Source organism: Cyprinus carpio, chromosome B3, assembly GCF_018340385.1.
Source record: "Cyprinus carpio isolate SPL01 chromosome B3, ASM1834038v1, whole genome shotgun sequence".
Taxonomy (NCBI): Eukaryota; Metazoa; Chordata; class Actinopteri; order Cypriniformes; family Cyprinidae; genus Cyprinus; species Cyprinus carpio.
Genome location: NC_056599.1, coordinates 15457887 through 15479684, shown reverse-complemented (window position 1 = coordinate 15479684; position 21798 = coordinate 15457887). Strand labels below are relative to the sequence as shown.

At 35.9% G+C, this 21798-nt stretch overlaps 1 protein-coding gene across 17 annotated transcripts in view; it reads right to left on the bottom strand.

Moving 5' to 3' along the window:
* LOC109098710 (SRC kinase signaling inhibitor 1-like) overlaps nucleotides 1–21798 on the bottom strand; it is a 113029-nt gene that overhangs the window by 48145 nt on the left and 43086 nt on the right. For 13 of the 17 annotated variants that reach the window (XM_042719844.1, XM_042719848.1, XM_042719850.1 and 10 more), the window contains 2 exons: nucleotides 10021–10050; nucleotides 7972–8288 (listed from right to left, as the gene is read on the bottom strand). In XM_042719844.1, the coding sequence (XP_042575778.1) occupies nucleotides 7972–8288; nucleotides 10021–10050 (347 nt within the window). The remainder of the gene's footprint in view (nucleotides 1–7971; nucleotides 8289–10020; nucleotides 10051–21798) is intronic. The other 4 variants (XM_042719849.1, XM_042719854.1, XM_042719855.1 and 1 more) reach the window with 1 other exon arrangement.

The window sequence follows — 21798 nt, the reverse complement described above, 5'->3', positions numbered from 1 at the left end:
AGACCTATCAATCATACTGAAATTGGTCAGCTGTCTGAAGCGCTCACACCTATCTCTCCCATTACATCCGTGAATTTCACATTTACAGAAAGTCAAAGACATTACCAGCTAAAACCAGATCATGACATTCCTTTTTTTTTCTTTTTTTTTTGCTTGGTCACTTTTGACTCTTTTGCTGCAATTTTATTTAAAAAAGAGAGATAGAGAGAGAAAGAAAAGTCATTTAAATCACTGTCATTTCCAACACAGAATGATTCGAGATGTGATGGAAATGACACTGTGGTGAAAATAACATTTTAAACACTAATTTGTCTGTCATGTACGTATGCCCGCTGCATTATTAGACAGACAACATTACATTATTAGAAGACAAGTTAAATAAACTAGTGAGTCTGAAAAATGTGGTTAATAAAGTGGTTTATTTTCCTTATTCAGCTCATTAAGGCCACAGGGTCTAAAGTGCCCTGAGCTCCCATATATTCTTTGAATAAAACTCAGACTGACGCTTATTTGGTGAACACAACCCTGATCGATCAAGACCTTTGAATATTTCATGGCCAAGTCTAGACTACATAGTCAGCTGATTAAAAGTATATGCATGTAAAAACATACATTTAGAGAGGAAAATATATTAATTGGGAAGCTTAAAATCAACTAAACATTTCTTTCTACACAAGGCCAAAAATGCCGCTGAACTCCCTTGAAGCAGGATATTGATATCAATGGTGTATAATAGCTCACCGCTCATATAGCAGTACTTCAGCATTATATTTCTAGTAAAATAATATTCTGTGTATCCATTCACCTGCTTTCAACTTTGTGCAGTTCATCCTGCCAATGCTCTACAAGGAGCAGCAATAAGAAAAATACATGCAGCTTTATGAAGCACTACTGCAAACATGTGCTGCATGTATTTATATCAAATACACAACCACCCCAAAGTTGAGGTTAAGACACTAGCATACACACATTGCATTAGTTTCTCTCCAAAAGGAAAATACCACATATACCTATAATCATATAATATATATTTCAGTGTTGTTCAGTGTATCTGTGTTGCTGATATATGGACAATAAAACTGGCCAACCCTTCTCTGTGTTTATTCTGTTATAAAGCAGGTTTAACTGGTTTCTCAACTAAGCTGTTTTAATGATTGACAGAAATGGGTCAGATATGGGGGCAGGGCCTCACCTGCAGGGATTGATTCTGGGTTACCTGATGTCAGGTACTACTGAGTGGCAGATGGACCCATTGCATTGCTGCCAGGAGGTGTTCTGGTACTGAAGTTCAGCCTAAAGCCAAGGCTTTTGTACAGTTGATGGTCAGTCCGGGGGGATAAACCATACTTTGGAACAGCTTGAGATTTAAGTGCCTGCTCAAGGACGTAATATTAAATGTCTCCCAGCAGCATTTTTAAGCCAAAGCATTCTCGTATTACGTGGGACATGATTGTCTGAAGCATGGAAGGAATGGCAGTGTAGCCAGTCTATACCCCCCTTATATTCAACACACACACACACACACACACACACACACACACACACACACACACACACACACACACACACACACACACACACACACACACACTCAAACACACACACACACACACACTCAAACATTCACCTAAAATGAAAACTAAAAGCGCATGATTCACTGGATTCACTGGCTGATGAAAAAGTGGACTTTAAAAGTGGACACCTATCAGCATGGATATAGGAAAAGCTTTTGGACAATTTATTATTATTTTTATTATTCATAATTACAACAGACCAACCCTAGCCACCATAAAATGCAACTTTACACACACACATATATATATATATATATATATATATATATATATATATATATATATATATATATTTATATATTTACATTAAATAAATATATTAAATGATGCTCGTAAATTATTTTCTCAAAAAAGTACTAATACAATTTACAAAAAAAGTAAATAAATAAAATTACATTAAAAAAGTAAATATATAAATACATTTATTTATTTATGAACCAGATTTGCTTTTGATGACATCCCCCAAAATGATATTTTGTCAGTTTTAGCAAACTCCTAGCAACATATCTCAGCAAATTTGTCTGAAAAGTATGGCTAAGTTACAAGTGCGCGCACACACACAGACACACACACACACCCCTTCACGGCCATTTCAATTTGTGCTGTGGTCTCCAGCCAAACCACAGAGGAAGTGAAAAATTCACAGCAATGAAAAGTCTCCTAAATCATTTCAATGTGACAGCCCTAAATTTCTCTCTTTGACATAGCTTTTGATAAATAACTGAAATAACACAACTACCAACGCCATCATATTGGATCATAATTGAGGGGCCGCTTCAGCGTCTTATGGATTTATGCACTGCAGGGCCAGTGAGCTGCGGCTTGGTGATGTTATTTTCCCCAAACAAGCAGAATTCCATGGAGCGGTATGAGGCCAGCGTCCTCAGTTGCTAAGAAACAACTCTAAATGGGGGATAATTGGCTGTCTAAGCTGCGGCTGCTTTTGCCAGCGGAAAATCAACAGCTTGTTTAAGGGCTAATAGATGATACAGGTGCAATTGAAAGGAAACATTTAAAAGAGGGATAAATAATGCAAAACAGATTTCTTTCAGAACGCAAAGCTCCGTTCCCACATCACCCAGACCATTTATGGAAACTAAAATTCTGTTTATACCTGATACTAACGTTCATTTCATATGGACAACACTAAATATAACTATAAAAGGGGTTCAAATTGTTTTGATTCGATCACTCAAACCACATTTGGAAGCAGCTGAAAAAGCTAATCTATCAGTATCACCTGTCAATCACCCATTGCCCTAAAGTAAGTGTTTACTCGACAGTTACATTTAATAATAGTGAAATCTTTGCTGAATTTGCCTGACATCAACAAGCAGCAACAGATCACGTGAAAAAGCACATCCAAAGTACAGTTAATACAGTTTACTGACTGAAAATTCGGATGTAAATTTTATAATATTCTGCCATTTTATCAACACACACTTTAAGAGGGACTTTGAAAACATTGGTGTTGAAACCATTTACATTTACATTTAACCAATAGTTACAAAGAAATGGCAAGTAACACTGAGTTGAACATGAAATTAGGAAGTAAAAATTCTAAAATAGCAGCCTGTTTTACTATAAAATGCATCCAAATATTCTTTTATTCACAAGTTTGAAAAATCATTTTTAAAATGTTGCCACAAAATGAGAGCCTCGAATACAAAAGGTTATAGTGAAAGTATTTGCAACATATTACTATCAGGTGAAAACAGCTGACCAGTTGTGATCAGTACTGAACTGCATTGACACATGGAAGTTAAACTATCAAAGGTTATTTACATAAGCCAAGTCACAGGAACAAATACAGCTTGCTGTTAAATGCTATAAAGTGAAAACTGGTATTGAAATATAAATTATGTCACATTCTCGTGCAGTAATCCTTAACTAGCATTAATCAGGAGGTCAAAATAAAATACTTCAAAAGTGCAATAGAGTATGTCCCCTTTAAATCCACCTCCTGCATGCATCAGAACTTAGTGGCTTTTGTTTGCAAGTCAAATGCCACCATGTGCACCTATACGTCAGCATTACAACCCAATCCACCTTTATTAAAGCAAGAAGCCTTAATCCTCGTGCGCGCTAAACACAACAATCAGGCCTGAATACTAGTTGCATCTGATCCTGTGACCAGCATTAGTCTCCACCTGAGAAACATGTGTCAGCCCAGCAAGACTACATCCAGCAATACACAACCTGACCTGCATGCAAAACAGCTCTTCCTTCCCATCACATGCACACACATGCACACACGCTTACAAATACATACATTCAGAACATTCATATGCGCAGATACACTCACACTGTAAAAAAAACCCAAGTGGTGTCCATCTGCATGCAGTCACCACGTCAAACAATCTCGCAATAACCATACAAATGAAGCCGTCAGTGCGAATCTCACCTGCACCTGTATGCATGTGCGCTAGTGAGTGTGCGTCCTCCCTACACACACATGCGTGCACACTAGCTAGATGCCTTCAGTCTTAGCAGCTGGCTGTCAGGTGTGCAATACTCATTCTCTTATTCCTGCCCTCTCTTTCTCTCTTTCTCTCTCCGGCACATGCGACGGCAGGTTCTTTATTTAATTCATTACAGCATCGGCTGGCTACTGGCTGCTGCTTTAACTCTTCCGTGCTGGAGTCTCTGGAAAAGGCTGGTAGAGGGTAATTAACTCTCCTTCTGCCGGTTTACACACCGTTGCACTCATCTGTCCCCTCTCTCGCTCTCTTCTTCCCCTCCTCTTCCCCTCCCCCTTTCCATTATTCCACCACGGCTGCAAATAAATAAGGAATTCCTGTGAAGCTTCTTCCTTCAGAGGTGAGGATATTCCAAAAACCCTTTTTCTTGTCTCTCTCTCTCTCTCTCTCTCTCTCTCTCTTAATTCCTTGTTATCTCGCTCTCTCTTTCTCTCCAACCTGACCTTTGCAATATGATATCACCAGTTTCCATATAAGGGTGGTGTTGCCTTGGCAACCATGGACTCCACCTGTCTCTCACCCAACCTCCACGTTTCTCTCTCTCTCATTTGATCCTATCATCTCTCACACACTCACTGGGCTTTAATGTCACACTCAGGTATATAGTGGGATGAGAATCACATACATGAGGATGAAAGAGCTGTAAAACAGGTGATGAAAAGACAAAATAGAGCCCTGCTGAAAAGACTAGTTTAGACCAGCAAGAGTTCCCACGTTTATGCTGGTTTGGTGCTAGTCTAGATTGTGGACTATCATAGTTATGTTGTTCGCCAACAAAAATGCTCACTGACCAATCTACTTAAAGGAATAGTTCATGCAAAAAAGAAAATTTGCATAATTTATTCATGTTGTTTTAAACCTGTATGATAGTGTTGCACAAAAAGATTGTACTGGTCATTCTAGTCAACACGGTTAATATAGCTTTCAAGCTTCAAATAACGATTTAAAATGTATTCATAAGAACTACTAATAACACTTTAGTTTAGGGACCAATTCTCACTATTAACTAGTTGCTTAATAGCATGCCTATTATTAACATATTGGCTGTTTATTAGCACTTATAAAGCACATATTCTGCATGACCATATTCTACATCCCTAATACTACACAATACCTCAACTACCTTACTAACTATTAATAAGCAGCAAATTAGGTGTTCATTGAGGCAAAAGTTGTAATCAATTGTTAGTTAAAAGTGAGAAATGGACCTCAAAATGAGGTGACCAAACTACTTTTATAATACTTTTAATATTATATATTATAATTTATGTCATTCATTGTAACTGCAGGGGGGGAGGGGCGGGGTGTGACAAGAGATACTAGTGATCAATCAATATATAACCTAGACTAATAATTTGGAATTTTTTGATTATCACCGTCAGTCAATAAACTTTTCTGTCCATCACCAGGACTTCTATTTTGGCATCACCGAAAACTCTTAGATGCTCCTGTTTTCAATCTTCATTAGTTTTTTTTTTTTAAGCAAATTATTCAGCAAATACATATTTATATCTTTTTAACAAGTCGTTAAATATCTAATAAATATTTAATTTTACAAACAGTGTTGGTTACAGTGTTTATTTCCTTTTTAGTATAATGTTTTTAACAATTTCTTTTATTTATTTTTTAAATAGGCTACAGTTACATATTCAGAAGTCAAAATTTTGAATCAGTTTATTTTATAGGTTTGTCCTTTACCTTCAAAGTATTTTTTCATATTGATTCATTTTCAGTGTACTGTATCAATTTCTAACTGAATAAAATTGTAAATAATGTAAATTTCATTGCAGCGTGTTATTTACTATATTTAAATTGTGTAATACATTTCAGCTTTACGTCAGTCGTTCTTCCCTCTGAGATCCACATCTGCCATCAAAGTCAAGTTTTGAACAACATGAGGGTGAGTAAATAGTGACAGAATTTTTGGGTGTACTTTCCCTTTAAACTAGTTTAAGAAGCCTGATAGGGACACCTGATAGTACACCACAACAGAGTATATGCTGCTGACCAGTACTGCAGGTCATTTAAACAGGAAAAAAGAACAAGAACAATGGACTGAACATGAAACCATTTTCTAGGGGGATATATTGATGGCGAGATAATGGGATGATGGGTATAATTAGAAAGCCGAGGCAGAAAAGTCTCTTTTTCGACGCTCATCCCTCTAAAAATATCAGAACAGGTGGATTTTGAAAGACTTGAGTGTAAACAAGTCTGTTATATCTGCGTGTCTCTATTTCTTTTCATGCGCACAGCTGATTGGCTGAAACTGGTTTGATGCAGTGACATCATCCATATTTGTATTCAACATTACGTCACCCTCCTCCATAAGAACCAGTTGTTCCATTCACAGAGTGGCTGCTGTTTCGCTGCACTCTAGCATGCAACTGCCTGTTCTCTATGGTGAGTACAAAATGTTTCAATGACATTTTGATAGTGTTTCTCAAGCTGTGTGAAAGCTGGGGAGATAGGGGCATATTGAGGCTATGTCACCAGTGACTGAAGTGTTTGTATGTACTGCAGGCTCCATGTGTCAATGCCTCCTTCACAAGACCTCTCAGATGGGTACAATTTCAAAGCCACATGTTGTGCATCTTGTGTGTGTGAGAGTGTGCCCATGCATGCTTAATGTAATTTACACCAGCAGCATATGTTCCTGAATCAACATCCTTTTGTAGTTACTGGAGTAACACTGCTATTAACCAGTCAGAGGCTTAAGGATGTTGAACCAAGAACCTGTTCTATGTGTGTGCATTTTTCCAAATACACACACTATACCAACAATGATAATAATCAGAAATGTTTCTTGAGTATTAAATGTTTTTTAAAATAGCATATTAGAATGGGGAAGTATTAGAATGGGAAATTAGAATGGGATATTATTAGAATATTAGAATGGGAAATAGCATATTTTTTGGGGAAGTCGTGGCCTAGTGGTTAGAGAGGTTGACTCCTAACCCTAAGGTTGTGGGTTTGAGTCTCAGGCCGGCAATAACATGACTGAGGTGCCCTTGAGCAAGGCACCGAACCCCCAACTACTCCCCGGGTGCTGCAGCATAAAAATGGCTGCCCACTTAGAATGTTTTCCGAACGATCAGTGTGTGTGTTCACTGTTGTGTGTGCACTTTGGATGGATTAAATGCAGAGCACAAATTCTGAGTATGGGTCACCATACTTGGCTGTATGTCACTTCACTTCACTTTAGAATGTTTTCCGAAGGATCATGTGACACTTAAAGCTGAAAATTCAACTTTAACATCACAGGAATTAATTACATTTTAAAATATATTCAAATAGAAAACAGTTATTTTACATTTAATAATTTCTATAATATTACTATTTTTACTATATTTTTGATCAAATAAATACAACCTTGGTGAGCATAAGAGACTTCTTTAAATAACAATCCCAAACTTTTGAATGGTAGTGTACAACGTCATCTCTTAATATGACATTAACTTATTAAATAATAGACTGAAAATATGTTAAAAATAGCTCAAATAAATAAATGTCATTTTTTTCACAGAAGACCATGAATGAAAGTTACTGTACTTTCAATATATATATATATATATATATATATATAGTAGTCAACATTTGAAGTAGATCAAAAAAGATCATCAAATTTGTTCTAAGACAAGAACGCATTTCGTTTTTTTGGACGACTATGATGAAATGATGAAAGGTTTAAATCCACTTCAAATGTTGACTAGTTTAAAATAAAATAAAATAAAATATAAAATAAAAATTGACAAATTAAATAAAAATCCAAATCACAAAACATTAAAAATAATAACATTATACATACCTGTTCACGTGCACTTCTCTCTGCGGATGACTGATGAATCAGAATATTGGTCCATTACTAACAATAACATTGATCCAGCAACATCAAACAAGGTAAACCTTGTACATACCTGTTCACGTGCACTTCTCTCTGCGGAGCCCCTCATGCTGCCATGCGAGGGGGATGGAGAGGGTGGTAGGGAGTGCTGGGGAGGGTACTTGTTCTTCAGGTGGTCCATGAAGGCATCCCGCTTGCGTTCCATGTCGGCCTTGTGCAGGTTGGTGAGGGCCTCCAGGCTCTGGGCGGCGATGACCGTGTGCCGGTGCTCAGAGGTGTGGACCAGCCCCACATTGGAGAAGCGCCGCGCACTGTTTCCCAGCGTGCGATATTCACGCGGGTACTCCAGGTCATCGGTGGAGATCATGTGACCTCCGCCACGCTCCGGGTCTGGTTTGAGAGAGATGAAAGGTGGCCAGGAAGAGTTGAGGAAAGTGAAGAGTGTGGCACCAGCATCCATTCAGTCATGCACGATCACACACATACATGCAGCAGCACAAATGCATTCACAGACAGATGGTGGAGGAGAATGGGGTGAAGGGGAGGAAGAGAGAAAAATGGGATGAGATGTTAGACTTATTACAACAGAAAGGAGCACAAGAGCGAGTGGCTGCTCCCTGCAGTGTTATTGATCTCAGGTTTAGTCGAAAAGAGGGAACTAAGGAAAAGTAAAAGCACTGAGCTATAGATCAGAATAAAGAATGGAGCCAACATTTCTCTGTAGGAGATTACATTTTGCTTTGCCTGTCGATTTGCCTTTGTCTTCTGATGTGGCATTTCTTTCTTTCTGAGCATACATACTTGATCACGCACCCCAAGTGCATGCTCCACCGCATGCAAATTCACATATACACACATGAAAATATGTTTATACAAGCTGGGAGAAAAAAGCATTTGAAAAATTGACTACAGAGGTCAGGGGCATCATGTACATTTTTTTTTTTTTTTTTTTTTTTTGAGGGGGCACCAGTGACAGTTTAGGCTCATTTTATGCCCTAGACGAGATAAGAACTTAAAGAAATAGTTCACAACTTAAAGAAATAGTTCACCCAAAAAATTTAATTCTGTCATCAGTAATTCATCCTCGTACCATTTAACGCATCAAATATTAAGGCTGCAGTATGTGATAAAAGCAGTATGCAGAATTCACAGTACTCATAAAAGACTAGGCAAAAAGTAACCAAATGATCTACTTCAGATGAGATTCTGAAGTGCACATCCAATTATTATCTCTTGAGGCCACAGGAGAGGATTTCTGAATGCCAGTGAAGCGACACAACTGACTCTGATAAATCACATAACAATGACAACATGGCTAAAGTAGCATGCCCAGATAACATTCAAGCTACACAAATTTTACTGTATAAAACATACTTTTTAGCAGTCCCGAATTAAGGTTTTAGTTGCATCGACTTTCAATGGACGGACAAAAAGGATGAGTGAATATTAAAAAAATAACTTCATTAGTGTTCCAAAAATAAACAAAACTCTATAACTGTGTTTGGAAAGACATGGAAGTGAGTGAATGATGACAGAAATTTCATTTAATCATTTAGTTAAGAAAATATAAATTTAAAAATAACACAAAAAAAAATATACAGATGAGGAAAATCTGTTTTAAAAAGGGTGATTCTATAATATAGTGAAACATATATACAGATGAGGAAAATCTGTTTTAAAAAGGGTGATTCTATAATATAGTGAAACATATGTGACCTACAATTGATATTCCACAGATACTTGCAAATTGCAGTTACAGCATCTACCAGCAGGGGCAAACTGAACCATGCTAACCAGCCAAGCCTTGACAACTTGGTTTACTATTCGGGCCCCCTCAATTTAAAAGTGCATGATGCTTCTGACATATATTTACACATTCCCAAACCGCCTCCGAGGACAAGAGGTGCAATCTAATGCAGGTGTAGCCCATCTCCTCGCTCATAAAGACAGGCGGCTAATGCACACGGCACACAGACAACACCAGGCCAGGCAGTATGCAGAGACAAGACATTGACATACAACTGACAAAATCAGTGAAACAAAATGACAAGCCAGTCAGAGGCTCTGATTGGCCAGAGGCAGGCCAACGTGAGAGGTTATGGGAGTAGCTGGGTGTGGTTACCTTGCCTCGGAAAGCAGGCCCCAACACTGGCTGAAGAAAAAAACAAAAACATTGACCACAGTTAAGCTCCTCATTCTCTCTATCTTTCGTTCTCTCTTTCATTCCCTTTATCTCTCTTTCATATACACGCACGATAATTGCCTTTGGTGCTGTTGGCAAGAATTGATTCCCAAATCATCTCTCTCTTTTGTATTATGCAAAAGGAATAGGAACATTGTTCAGTCAATAATACAAAAAATGAAATCCTACACGAGGAGCGAATTCTCTGACTGCTGTTCACGAAATATAGAAAGGCACTTTTTTCACATTGCTGGTGTTGTATTATTTTTTTTGTATGTGTGTTAACAGAAGCTTTCGGTAAACATCCTCAATAAGAAAGGGCTTCCAACCAAAAACCTTCCCGAGCACCTTCTGTCAAGAATTTATGAGTCTCACTGTCAGCTTCTCAACAAACAAATACAAACACCCACACAATCACTACATTCAACTTTAAATTTAACAACCATTCCTCTTTCTAGCTACTGCTCTTTACTTATTTTCTCTTTCTCATGTTAACAGATTCAAACCTTATAACCTCTTATGACTAACACACATCAATAAATACATCTTACAAGAACTGATGTTGTGAGACGTTTGTGTGTTAGGAAAGTTGTTTGTATGTTAGGAAAGGGGGTGAGGTCAGAGAAGGAGGTACTGGTCCCGATTGCTTGTGTGGAGTAATTCTGTTAATGTTCATGAAGTACCTGAATATTTTAGTGGGCTAAAGTCTAGCCCCTGGTGATGGAATACTGCATTTAAACCTGAGGCCAGATTAAAGGAAAACTGCTGAAAGATGTTGGTGACATACAGTAGTCAGTGGCGGCTCCAGGATTTTTTTGTTGGGGTGCTAAGGAGGGGCGTAACAGTTCAGAGGGGGTGCTAAAAAACTAATTAAATTGTGCTGGGATGCGTCGTATCATTTGTCGACGATAGCCAGAGATATTGTCAAAAGCATCAAAAATCTGCAATATTAAGAGGATTTAGTATTTCCAATTAATGTAGGCCTGTTACATTCTTCTTATTAATAGGCGTATTATTATTATTAGGTTACTTTTATTATTAAACTGACATGCTGTGAGGATAATTAAAATTTAGGCTGTTAACTAACTCCTCATTGAAAATGTTTTTAAAAAGCTTTTTTTTTTTTAAACAGGTCTATTAATTTATACAATGAATTATAGGCCTATAATTAAATTGAGCATCGATTTTAAAAAAAGCAACCTGTTTAACGCGAAAAACATTTCTTTTTAGATTATGTTTCCTCTCATGTTTTTGACACTATACGGGCCACAAGAGAAATATTAAGGGAACAATTTAAGACAGTTCTATACTGTTAACATCATATATTAAAATAAATTCACCTACACAACCCAAACTCATTCTCAGCTTTCCCTTCAGTGTTAGAAAGCTCCGTCAGTTTTTTTACTTTCACTTAGTAAATTAACTGACGTTCACCGGCACAACTCTTGCGCAGTTTGCGCGTTGCTTGCTTGTTGCTTGACCCCTCCCCATAATATAAATTGTTTATATCCCACATGTTAAGCACTTTCTTCTTTCTTTCTTTTTTTAGGTTTTTAATGTTTATTTTTCAATGTTAATGATAGTGACACACAATATATATATATATATATATATATATATATATATATATATAGATATATATATATATATAATATATATATATATATATATACACGTACGTGTACAATATACCCTTCTTAATAAAAACTACAAGCACAAATAATTAGTGTAACAATGAATTGATAAGTGTTGTATTAACAACTGTTTATAAGCATATATACTTAGTGTAACAATGAATTGATAAGTGTTGTATTAACTGTGGTTACAATTATTCATGAGATTGTACAATGCATTATAAGGTGCATTACAAAGCATAATTAATGCATTGTACTACTATTGTGCATTATACAATAAGGCTTTTTCTAAAAAGTTTTCTTCTATAATAGCAGTGCTGAATTTTCAACAGCAAATCTTAAGTATCACATGATCTTTTAGAAATCATGTTTAATTTTTGTCTGTGTCGAAAAGAGTTTGTGCTACTTAATAGTTTTGAGGAAACCATGATACTTTTTTTCATAATTTTTAAAATAACAGCATTTATTTAAAATAGACATTTTTATTTACATTATTTTTACTAACCAAACCTTTGAGCTGTAGTGTAAATAACTGCCACTATTAGCAAATAGTGCAGTGATGTGGCAACAACAAATTATTCAGAAATTTGCCAAATTAAAGTGTGATTATTCACATTCTTTTAATTTTGTGAATGTAATTTAGGTGAAAAATGTTTGAGAGCCTGTCATAAGAAGGATGAACTGTTGTGATGAACTGGCATTTAATATATTCTATTCTATTCTATTCTATTCTATTCTATTCTATTCTGTTCTGTTCTGTTCTGTTCTGTTCTGTTCTGTTCTGTTTAAATATGTGCCATTTTAAACTTGAGAAAACAGAATGAAGACCTGAAGTCATTCTCTCTGTGAGGAGCAACATATCATGTACTTCCAGCTCAGTGGGATTTGAATCACTCTTTTCACTGACTCAACTGTCACCATGGTCTCCCTATTGCCCCTTCACCCCCTTCCAGGAAGCTTGAGGCTCAAAACACCATCACCATCCAATGAATTATTCACATATTATTTAAAGCGTTGAATCTGAAAGCAGCTGGTGTTTTATTAAGCAGAGCTGGTGCTTTAAACAATCATCAGGGTTGTTCTGAGAAACAGACAGCAGTGGTGCTTCTGAGGAACGGCTAAATTGAATGACCTTGTGGTTAATGTTGTTAGCATTAAATACTTTAATAGCACTCATACTCTCCTGAGAAGGAGCATTATCTTTCAGAGAGCAGCCTGTTGAAGGACAGACGGAACTGATACCGACTTACCATGATACTTGCTCTAGGGAGTTTGAACCACTAATTCACCCTGACAATGTGACTAAACTGTGTAAGCTTTAGCAGTTAGAGCTTTGAATGGAAGCAAGAAGGACATGTTCAATTCACTTAAACAGGCTGAATAATTGAGTGATATCACTGTGTTAAAGTTGTTTTGTTCAGAGAACAACTACATATTGGTGACTGCACTCGGCCTATGGTAATTTGATGGCCTTAGCTATTATTATTTTTATAGTACATTGTGAGATCTTATTAATTTTAATACATTTTAAAATGTAATTTATTCCTGTAATGGCTTTTTTCAGCATCATGAATCCAGTCTTCAGTGTCACATGATCCTTCAGATATTATTTTAATATGCTGATTTGCAGTTCAAGAAACATTTATTAGTATCAGTGTTTTAAGTTATATATTAAATAAATAAAGTATTTTGTAGTATTTTGTAACATGACGTAAAATGAATAAAAGTATTAATGAAAAGTGTTAATTACAGTAATATATACAGATGCAACAATACTATCAAATTATTAAACAATTGTTTTTTTTTATTATTATTAAATAGTTTCAAGAATAGTAGTTGTTATCCTTTAACTATGGTAAAAATATTAGTTTTACTTGTGGAGACTGTGGCTTTACGTGATAAATTAAAGGGGTCATATGTTGCGATTTCAATTTTTCCTTTTTCTTTGGAGTGTTACAAGCTTTTGATGCATATAGAAGATCTGTAAAATTGCAAAGACTAAAGTCTCAAATCCAAACAAATATTCTTTATAAAAGTTAAGAGTCAACCACACCCTCCTAAAACGGCTCGTTCTAACACGCCACCAAATCTCTATGTCACGATGTGGGAAGATTTGCATAACACCGCCCAAATGTTCACGCAAAGAAAGAAGGCATAACTTTTTATTCTCTCTGTGGCCGCCGCTGCCATGTCGTGGAGTCAATGTTTGTTTCATTGTGAAAGTGAAACTACTTTTTTTGGCCTTGCAAAAGAGGACACGACTAGAAATCAGTGGTTAAGTTATATTTCAACACTGTTCCAGAACAGTTCAACCCAAATATTCTGATGGGTGCTGCGCAGTTTATGGAGGATGAGGACTGTTTCCTGAACCAGTAGCCTGCAATGCATCTGTGGCACAATGGCTGTTTCTATAAAGTTGGGCAGTTCAAACTTTGCAAGGACAGTCTGGCACTACTGACTCACAGCCTGTAAAGTACTTTTTTTATATATTTAAATAATCTGACAATGATGATTCAAACACGAGTTTTTAGCAGATTAGGCTTGTTGTTTGTTTCTCCGATCACAAATGCAGACATGGTTTTATGTTTACGCGGTGCGATACGCAATGCAATGCGTAAAAAGACAGTATAAGTCATTTTAATCAGTAATTATGTCCCCACTGAATGCAACAAATGCCTCGTTTGTAATGGGTTTTAATGTTTTTGTCTCATCTAGTGATGTCCGGATCGTGAATGAATCTTTCTATTTAACCGGATCTTCTTCGTGAACTGGTTGAATCAGTTTTTTTTCAGAACGATAAGCTTTGTAAAAATCGATGCATTTCAAAAGGCGGGGCATAGAGGAGAAACAATAATGTACATTATATGGAAAATAATGTGGTTTTTGAAACTTAAACCGCATAAACACATTGCATTACACCAAATACACAAAATAATGTTCTTTTTAGCAACATCATTTGACCCCTTTAATAAAAATGCTAGAGCTGAAGCATGATTACTATGCAAAAACAACAGTAAATTTGCATTTATTGCGTATGATAAATAACGCAATCCCATGTAGCTCTGCTCAAATCTGTATTAAATTAAAGTAAGGCAGTGCAAAGAATTCGAGTCCACAATGGGCCAGATTAATGAAAAAAACCCAAAAGGCTTCAAGCGTTGATTCCAAGAAAACTGTACCCTGCTGTCTCATTCTCTCATCTCAGATCATATACCCTCAGCTACTCATTCTCCTAATAAAGACAAAATGCTGGAACAAAATAACCATCTTGAGTGTAAGGAAACAAAGGGCATTGATTTGACCTGTGCATGGAAGCAGATATCATCAGCAAAGAGAGTGGACCAATCTGATGTGCTAAAAGCAGGTAACTGCTGCAGGCACAGAGAAAGAGAGAGTGAGCGCACAACGCCGGAAGTGGAGATGGGTTGTTCGCCTCCATCCATCACAGAAGCCAAGCTAGAATTACTCTGACAGACAAAATCAATGCAAAATAACAGCCTGAGAATGTGTTAGCAAGACCTTTTCAAAAAGTACAAGAGAACAATGATGTTTAGTGAGCAAGGGAGAGAAAATGAGAGCTAACAAACTCTAAACACTAAAGCTCCATAAGAAGTCTTCACAGCAATATTTATCCCACTGTTATAAAGAACTACTTGTGTGCAAAGGCAATACTTGTGCTGAATACAATGTGTGTTTTTGTGAATTTTCTGATAACTTTACAGCACAGTCTTGTATTGCTGCATATTTATTCTAGAGACCTTTTTTATCTTCCAGAGATTAGAATGACTTCAGCTCCAGCTTTACCTAGTTTGCAGCTAAAAAAAATAAATAAATAAGAGAAGCAATTTCATATTCCTAAATTAAAAAAGTTTATATCCGCATCATAGTGGCAAAACTAGCATGTAAACATAAAAAAATGATGGCACTATGGATAAGAAAGTGGAACTGTGTGACTGCAGCTGCACCAAATCAAAATACGCCGGTGAAACAGGTGACCAATCAGAGAAGAGAAAAGCCCTGGCACATTCTAGGACCCTGGATAGTAAAGAACCAGCAATGAAATCAAAGGCTACATACTTTGTATTAAAACACACAAAAAGTAGTTTAATTTCAGCACCCTAAACATACATCTTCAAACGCCTCCCCTCTCATCTTCCCCTGGCTGTTCCTTTAACCACAGCAAAGCACACACATGCTGCCATCAGGGAGACAGACTGCCTTCTGCTCGCCTGGGAGCCCATCAGGAGCATACGGAGAGGAGAGAGAGGAGGTAATGAATGATGGGGAGGCAGAGGAGAGACAGGAAAGAAACAGGCAGGGGCGTCATGCACCAATTTGTTTTGAAGGAAGACCAGTGGCAGTTCTGACACCCTTGGATTGGCAAAATTGAATTTGTAGCCTATACATATATATATTTTATATAAATTAGGCTCAGTAAGCTTAATTTGATTCAGCAAGGATGCGTTAAATAGATCAAAGGTGACAGAAAAGACATTTAGAATGTAACAAAAGACTTTTATTTCAAATAAATGATGTTCTTTTGAACTTTCTATTCATCAAAGAATTCTGGAAAATGTTTCCTTGCACAGTGTTTCCTGATTGATAATACTAAGAATTGTTTTTTGAGCAGCAAATCAGTATATAATGATTTAACAAAAAACACAAAAAACATGTTTTTTATTATGTTAGCATGTTTTTATTGTGTCTTATTGTGTTAGTTAATTATTATATATATATATTTCTGAAGGATCATTTGACATGTTATACTGGAGTAATGGCTGATGGAAATTCAGCTTTGCATCACAGAAATAAATTATATTTTGAAGTATAATAAAATAGAAAAACACATTTTACATCGTAATAATATTTCACAATATTACATTTTTCCTGTATTTTTTTATCAAATAAATGCAGCCTTGATGAGCATAAGAAAATCCTGTAAAAAACAAAAAACTCATACATATGAAGAGTTTATTTGCAAAAACAGATGTTTTTTTTTTTATTTTCAAAAATAAATATATATATATGAAGAGTTTATTTGCAAAAACACATAAATTAAAATTTAATTTTCAAAAATCATGTTTTTTATTATGTTAGCATGTTTTTATTGTGTTTTATTGTGTTAGTTAGCTGTATTTTATTTTTATTTTTATTTTATTTTTTTATTTTTTTAACTTAAAGTAAACCAACTGCAGTTTGACTGAGAATAATTGAAATGCACATGAAAAAACATGATTTTTGAAAATTATTAAAATGGCGTTATCTGTTTTTGCAAACTAACTAGCATGCTAATTCCATTTTAGCATCCATAATTCCATGAGTATGTATTCTTGAATATACATATATTTGGGGTATATCCTGAATTTTGTCAAAAAGAAATGAAACCACTGCTAAAATAAGATCACATAAGCTGAGTTTATTGATTCAACACAGACTATAAGAGACACTTTTCCTATCTGATGCTTTTTCGTTGCCGTAAACCCTTTGATTTTGTCATACATTACATTAATCCTACAAAGTTATACAAAGACATCTTTTACTTAAATACACACACTTACACATGTGCACAGAATCCTCCATTATGCTCATTATGCAGCAAACACACAAAGCCAGTGCTAAACATCGGAGGCCTATTTTACAATGGCCTCTAGTGTTTTGCTGCTCAAAACAACAGTGGCTTTTCACCAAGGACCTTTTTAAGGGTGGAATATATCATTTCCGTACCACTAGTGTCACCCAAGTTGTCAAGGTTTTGCTGGTTAGCATAATCCCGTTAGGCCCTCCTGGCAGATGCAGTTACTACACACTTTGTAGGTCAAAATCATATTTCTCCACTGAGCCATTCAAAATTAACCATGCATCGCATAAAACTCCCAAACGTATTTGTCAGACAAAGCCCTTTGACCTACCATGAGAGCAAATATTCAAATATTTAAACAACACATTTGTATGTTAACAGTTGGCTAATGGTCACATGAGATGCAATTTAATATTTCTTTTGTGTGTGTATATGTTTTATCTTGATTTAATGTAAATGGTTTTTAATTATTTATTTATTATAATTAATTATTAGCTTTTTGTGAAAACACAAACCACCAGGGTTTCGCAAACCCAACCAAATAAGACTTAAGTTGTCTTATTTGACAAAATGGAAAAATTTATCTCATAAATTCCCTTTTTGATTTAGCCATCACATCCAGAAAGTGCAGTGAGAACTAATTGAATTAAACTAATTAATTCTTTGGTATTGTAAATGCTGCACATTTCACATTCAAAACATTGCAATCATTTTAAAAAGCCAACGGCATATTCTAAATGGAGCCCTATCAAATGTAATGACTTATTCAGGGTGAATTAGTCTGGTGGATATACAGTAGAGGGAATAGCTGAAACACATACACAAAGAAAAGCAAAAAATCAGTTAATTCCAGGAGATATGTAAAACCCATCCAGCGGGAGGAGGTGCAATCGGTTAGATGTTGTTAAACAAAACTAAACAACTGCAACTGTTCAATCACTCCTCCTCTCTCTTTCTGTGGTTGCAAACAGAGCAAAGAGACCTTTCCTCACTGTTGTATAATTGCTATTACCGCCTAGGGGCCATCAAACTGACTGAGAAACAACTCTTTTTCTAACAAGTCCATTATGGATGAGTCACACAATCAGAGAAACATTCACAGACATACACGGACTAAGAAAAGCAACCGAAAGTAGCAGCGCATGGCCGCCTCTCTTTCTGTTGCATGCGGTGTCCTGTGTCCCCGTCTTCAACATCAGATGTTTGAGAAGTGTTCATTATTTAGCTCTGCACTGGAAGATTTGATTAGACTCAAACAGTGAGACTGCGAATCAATCTGGTTTCACCCTGAATGTTCACAATACCGTTATTGAAACACTCACTCACTCACTATGGTTGGGGCGGATTACCAGCTTGTTTATTTCCCCTAGTGTTAATAGCAGGCTCTTTAATTAAACTAAACAAGAGATCGCCATCCCCCGTCTCTCTTTTCTCAGTCGCTGTGGAGACTCATCCCACGAGTAATTACAATAACAAGACTGCTAACAATGTCAATGTTTGATGAGACAGAGGCGGTTTTTAAACTTAAGAACAAATATATTTTAATACACATATGACTGTGTATGTATGTCTATGCGGGATTCATTTTTAATATGCTTCTGAAAACCATCAGAGACATCATTAAAGGAGCTGAGAGAGAAACACTTCATCTGCTCACAGTTTTGCTCCACAGACATTCAGTCTAGCAGAACACTTACTGTCAAACGGTTTCAGATAGCAGTCACAGATGTACAGGAACGTAAAATCAAATCAGATGTGAGATACTATAAATGAAATATAATTAAAAAGGCTGTTATTACTTGCTACATAATCACAGTTGGGGAGATATGCTCAGCTCAGATCAACATTGCCACTACAAGTTGCGAGTGTGATATTGTATACAATAAACAAGAAGTTAATATTGAGTAACTTAGATATTAATGACACAATATTACCAGTTACTTTGTACATTTCTGCTTTGCCAGTGAAAACTGTTTTGAAATACGTATAAAGTGTGAACTGTTATTGATGATTTTTTTCCTGAATGAGTCAGTGTTTTCATTTAGTGTTTTTGAACTAAATGGTTGAGTGAATAATTCAGTGACTCACTTATGAAAGCAGTCACTTGATTTGTACCTGAATGAATCAATGTGTTTGAAAGAATCAACTGAGAGAAAGATTCACTGAATCACTCACAAAGATAGCCATTTGTTGCCACCTACTGGTGTAACAGAATAAACTATTGATTGTCATATAATGTGTACTTTTTGACGCAATCTGACTGGTTTCACTAGCATTTATGTCATAATTTACATTTAAACGTTTACGTGTCTAATGATTTTACTAACACAACCACAATCAGAAAATTTCAATCACTGCGACAATAAGACTGCTTCCAAACAGGACCCTGAAAACTGCAACAACACAATTGCAGGATTGTAATTAATGAAAAACAAAAACTGCAACAACACAATTGCAGGATTGTAATTAATGAAAAACTATCATTATTATAAATATTTGATGTTTTAATTTTTTAACATGTTAACAAATTTAACATGTTCTTTGCACACACACTCACGCCCTCATTTATTGTTGAGTTTATTGGTTGTTAGCTCACCATTTTACCATGCCTATTAAAGAGGAAATAAAATACTTATGGATTCAGGTCTGCTAATGTGACAGTACCAGTCAGCTGGAGTAAGGTCAGGTTTTAGTTTAATGCCAGTGCAGAATAATCCTTCAAATCATCAGGAAATTATTGCATTCACACACAGACACAAACACACACACACACATCAACCTGTTCCCACCTACATGATCTAAATTTGGTTAATTACTGTCTACATGAGACTTCATAAGCTTGAACACTGCATAAAATAATAAATTCCTCATAACGGATCCACATAGATCTCTGTAAGAGGGGATTTCTAAAATATCATGAAAATAAGCAGAAAGCAGGAAGGAGAGACATGAGCATTTGGTTCATGAAAAGTTGAGTCACACGAGGTTCTGCATCTCCAGTTATTTAACTGTTATATAATGCAAGCAAAGAGCAGAAAGGTCCAGCATCAAACAGGTTTATTTTGGATGGGATTGTTACCAGCAGCGATATTTGTCTCTTTTTCTCATTGCTTCTTTTCCTCTCACTCTCTCTCTTTTTCTAACTGCTGAAATAACAGGGTCTGCCAGGTCATACGTATTGGAGCGCTACGCGTGCTTCTTCACTCATCTCTTTACCTCACAGCAAAGAAGCAGGCAGAAGAATCGACCCACTTTCAAGTTCTCTAAAGAAAGATAAGCGGTCTCGCTCCATGCTGCCCACTACACTGACGCACACAAAAGAGCATCACATTTATATTTTAGGCCTTCATAATTCCTTTAAAAATCCTTGAGATTTTGCAATACCATTTAGGCACGCATCGCTTTTCCATTCATTAAGTGATGGATTTAATTTAAAACAACTGAAATGAATGAATCAGAGTTGATGATTAGTCCATTCCTTTATTGGATGTGAGGCAGCAGATGTTAAGCCTGCTACGGGAGGCTGAAGCTTTATAATGATGATGTCATAATGATGTATAACTTGAGGATAAAACCTGATTAAGCCTTTGACAGTGAAATTAAATTAAATTAGTCCTATGAATCTATACAAATTAGCGATTATAGTATGCATATAAACTATCATCAAACACACACACACAATCTCTTTCACGCGTTTCCTCACTGATAATATCATGTAAACATAAATATGTAAGACAATACCTAATAATTAGAGCAGAATAAATGTCACATAAATTTGCATAATAAATCACCCTGCAGTTTTTCTGGATGACCTCTGAAGGAGAAAGGTCATGGGGAACTAGAGTAGAACTGAATCTTAACTATATCATGATTAAATAAAGTCTATTGCTGCACACGGTTATGAAATTTAAGTGGATGTACAGTAAACACATTAAATATACTAAACACTCAAAATACAAAACCAGTGTAATGTATTTTGGATTTGCTTTTTAATTTTTAGTTTTCATTTTAACTTTAGTTTACTTTTTAAGATTCAAGATTCAAGATTTTTAAAAGTGTTTTAAACTTCTTTAAGCTTTTTTTTTTGCATCAGACCAGCAGTGAAATGTACTCAAACCTCTTTAAGCTTTTTTTTCTGCCAAGGTTTAAGTTTTTTGTCCATCTAATATGTATATTTCATTTTATTCCAACTTTATTCCACTTATCAAAGGAGATTTTGAATAGTTCAGTTTTACTTAGCATTAACGAACAACACTGCTGCAAACTTTAAAAACAAGCACAACAGAAAAAGCTTGAATCAGACTGACTTACGGTGAACTCAGAAAAAGCACAGGCAGAGCGAATGTAGATGAAAAGAAAAAGCTGGTGGAGTTATAAATAAGGCAAGGCTGATGCAAATATTGCATAAAGTGGGTGTGCAGAACGCTTGTGACCTAAGATAACATCTGATATCAGATTGCACAATGCACTAGTACACCTGTACGCACAAAAGAACATCTTAATTGA